The 1,955-nt window shown below is 40.9% G+C and overlaps 1 protein-coding gene across 1 annotated transcript in view; it reads left to right on the top strand.

Annotated features, from left to right (window-relative positions):
* Positions 1 to 94: 94 nt before the first annotated feature.
* Positions 95 to 1,955, top strand: part of gps1 (G protein pathway suppressor 1) — a 23,027-nt gene continuing 21,166 nt past the window's right edge. Inside the window, exons 1-2 of the mRNA XM_015399684.1 lie at positions 95 to 257; positions 1,221 to 1,313. Coding sequence (XP_015255170.1) covers positions 225 to 257; positions 1,221 to 1,313 — 126 coding nt within the window. The 5' untranslated portion in view covers positions 95 to 224. The remainder of the gene's footprint in view (positions 258 to 1,220; positions 1,314 to 1,955) is intronic.

Genomic DNA, 1,955 nt, shown 5'->3' with positions numbered 1-1,955 from the left:
GGCGAAAGCGATCGATGTGGGGGTGTACTCTGTACCCTACCAGAAGGAGGCGGTAATGCAACTCAACAGACACTGGGCTGCTGTAAAACACCAACGAAGAAATGTGAGGGAGGAAGTAGAAGAAGAGCAGAGGTGGTTTGTCGATGAGGCCTGCTGTCCTATAGTGTCTTTACTTTCTCTCATCAATACCAACGACACAGTAATAATACGGACAACATCGGAAAATGCCTCTGCCTGTGCAAGTGTTTAACTTTCAGGTACGTCAACCTTAATATTATTGGTTAGACACCCTAAAGGTGGCGGTAGTTACAGCTTAGATCCATCTCATTCCACCATTATTGGTGCTTTGCAGCCGTTTTACACACAGATCTGTAAACAGGCTCCGTGATTTAAAATTTTTAAAAGCAAATCATAATAAAGAAAATCCCTTTTTGTGTTTCGATCGATAAGGAGAAGAGCAGGTGATCTTATAAAAGCAGCGGACATAAAGGGTCCGTTGATCAATAATTAGCATATAAACAAACAAAAGCCGTGAGAGGAAAACAAAATCGGAAGCATTTTAGCAAAGACACCGCTGAGATCAACGGAAACAGCAGGACGTTTAGCTGTGGGGCTAAAATTAGCCTCCTATTGATTCCAGAGCTGCATTTACTTTTAACTGGATCATTTTATGGCTGCTCACCATAGGACTAAGTTAATATTAGGCAATACTAGGCAGGTTCCTAGGGCCCCAGGTTCCCGGGGGCCCCACAAAACTCTGTTTACATTTATGGTTAATACAACTATTCCTTATTAATTCACATTAATTATGTTTTTCATAAAAATCCTTTCGCTAAAATTCCTTTAGAACGCTTATAATATTAAACGTGTCTCAGTCCAAGTCCAGTGGATTGTTGTTTATGTTTTGGATTGACTCTGACCTGGATGACTGAGAATCTCCACCAGCCTCACAAAGTTAAACATTCCTGTCATTTCCTGGTCAGCTGCTTGTTGCTAAATTCAGTTTTAAGGCCCTAGCCATCTACTATGACCCTGGTTCTATACAAAACTCTTTTTTTTATTTCCCAGTTTTACACTTTTTAATTGACTTAGTTTGTGAAACAAAGAGCTTTGTAAATATTAACCACCTGACTGAAGGTATGACGTTGTGTATATGGGCAATGAGTAAACAAGAAAGAGTTATGGGATGGTAATCGTATGTATCTGCTCTTCTTTTTCAGGGATCTGTGGAACCAATGCAGATTGATGCTGATCCCCAAGACGACGCACAGAATGCTCCAGATGTCAGCTACATAGTAGAGAACCCAACACTGGTATTCATCCAGCTAATTTTCTCTATGCTGCAGTGAAATTCACTTTTTGAAATGGGGGGTGGGGGGATGAAGGGACCAATAGAAGAATAATATCAAGAAGAACAAAATCATTTGTGGTTGATGAGCAAATCTGAAATAGAAGGAAAACTGGAACATAGAGGCATAAAATGTCAATCAGCGTTTTAGAAGACTAAAAAATCAAAAAGCTGACTGGAACAGCTGTAGCCAAAGGAGAATTATGGTGTTTCTAGCTTAAAGGTATTGTAGAGGATTTTCAATAAATTTTGTTGACCCGCCCTCTCCACTTTAAAAAGAAAAATGCGCGTGCGAGAGACTGTATGGACAGATGATCAGTGCTTTTTTTCTCCATTGGTCATGTAACTCCTCCTCCACTGCACAGTGCCTGCGCCATCTTTGTTATTATTGCTATCAGGTAGCTACAGTGGGACGCTATAGCAGCAAATCCCATAATGCTTTGCGAGGAGAGCTCTCTGTGCAAAGCATTCTGGGATATATCTGCCTCTTCTGAGGCCTTTCTTTTCTTCACATACACTTCGTAGACACTTTTCTCTTATGACCCTCGGCCATTTTCAAACAACCGTGGTGAGCTTCAATTAGGGCTGGGCGATATAGCAAAAAAGC

The sequence above is a fragment of the Cyprinodon variegatus genome, unplaced genomic scaffold, assembly GCF_000732505.1.
Source record: "Cyprinodon variegatus isolate N-32 unplaced genomic scaffold, C_variegatus-1.0 Scaffold1038, whole genome shotgun sequence".
NCBI lineage: Eukaryota > Metazoa > Chordata > Actinopteri > Cyprinodontiformes > Cyprinodontidae > Cyprinodon > Cyprinodon variegatus.
This window is presented reverse-complemented; position numbering and strand designations above follow the sequence as displayed.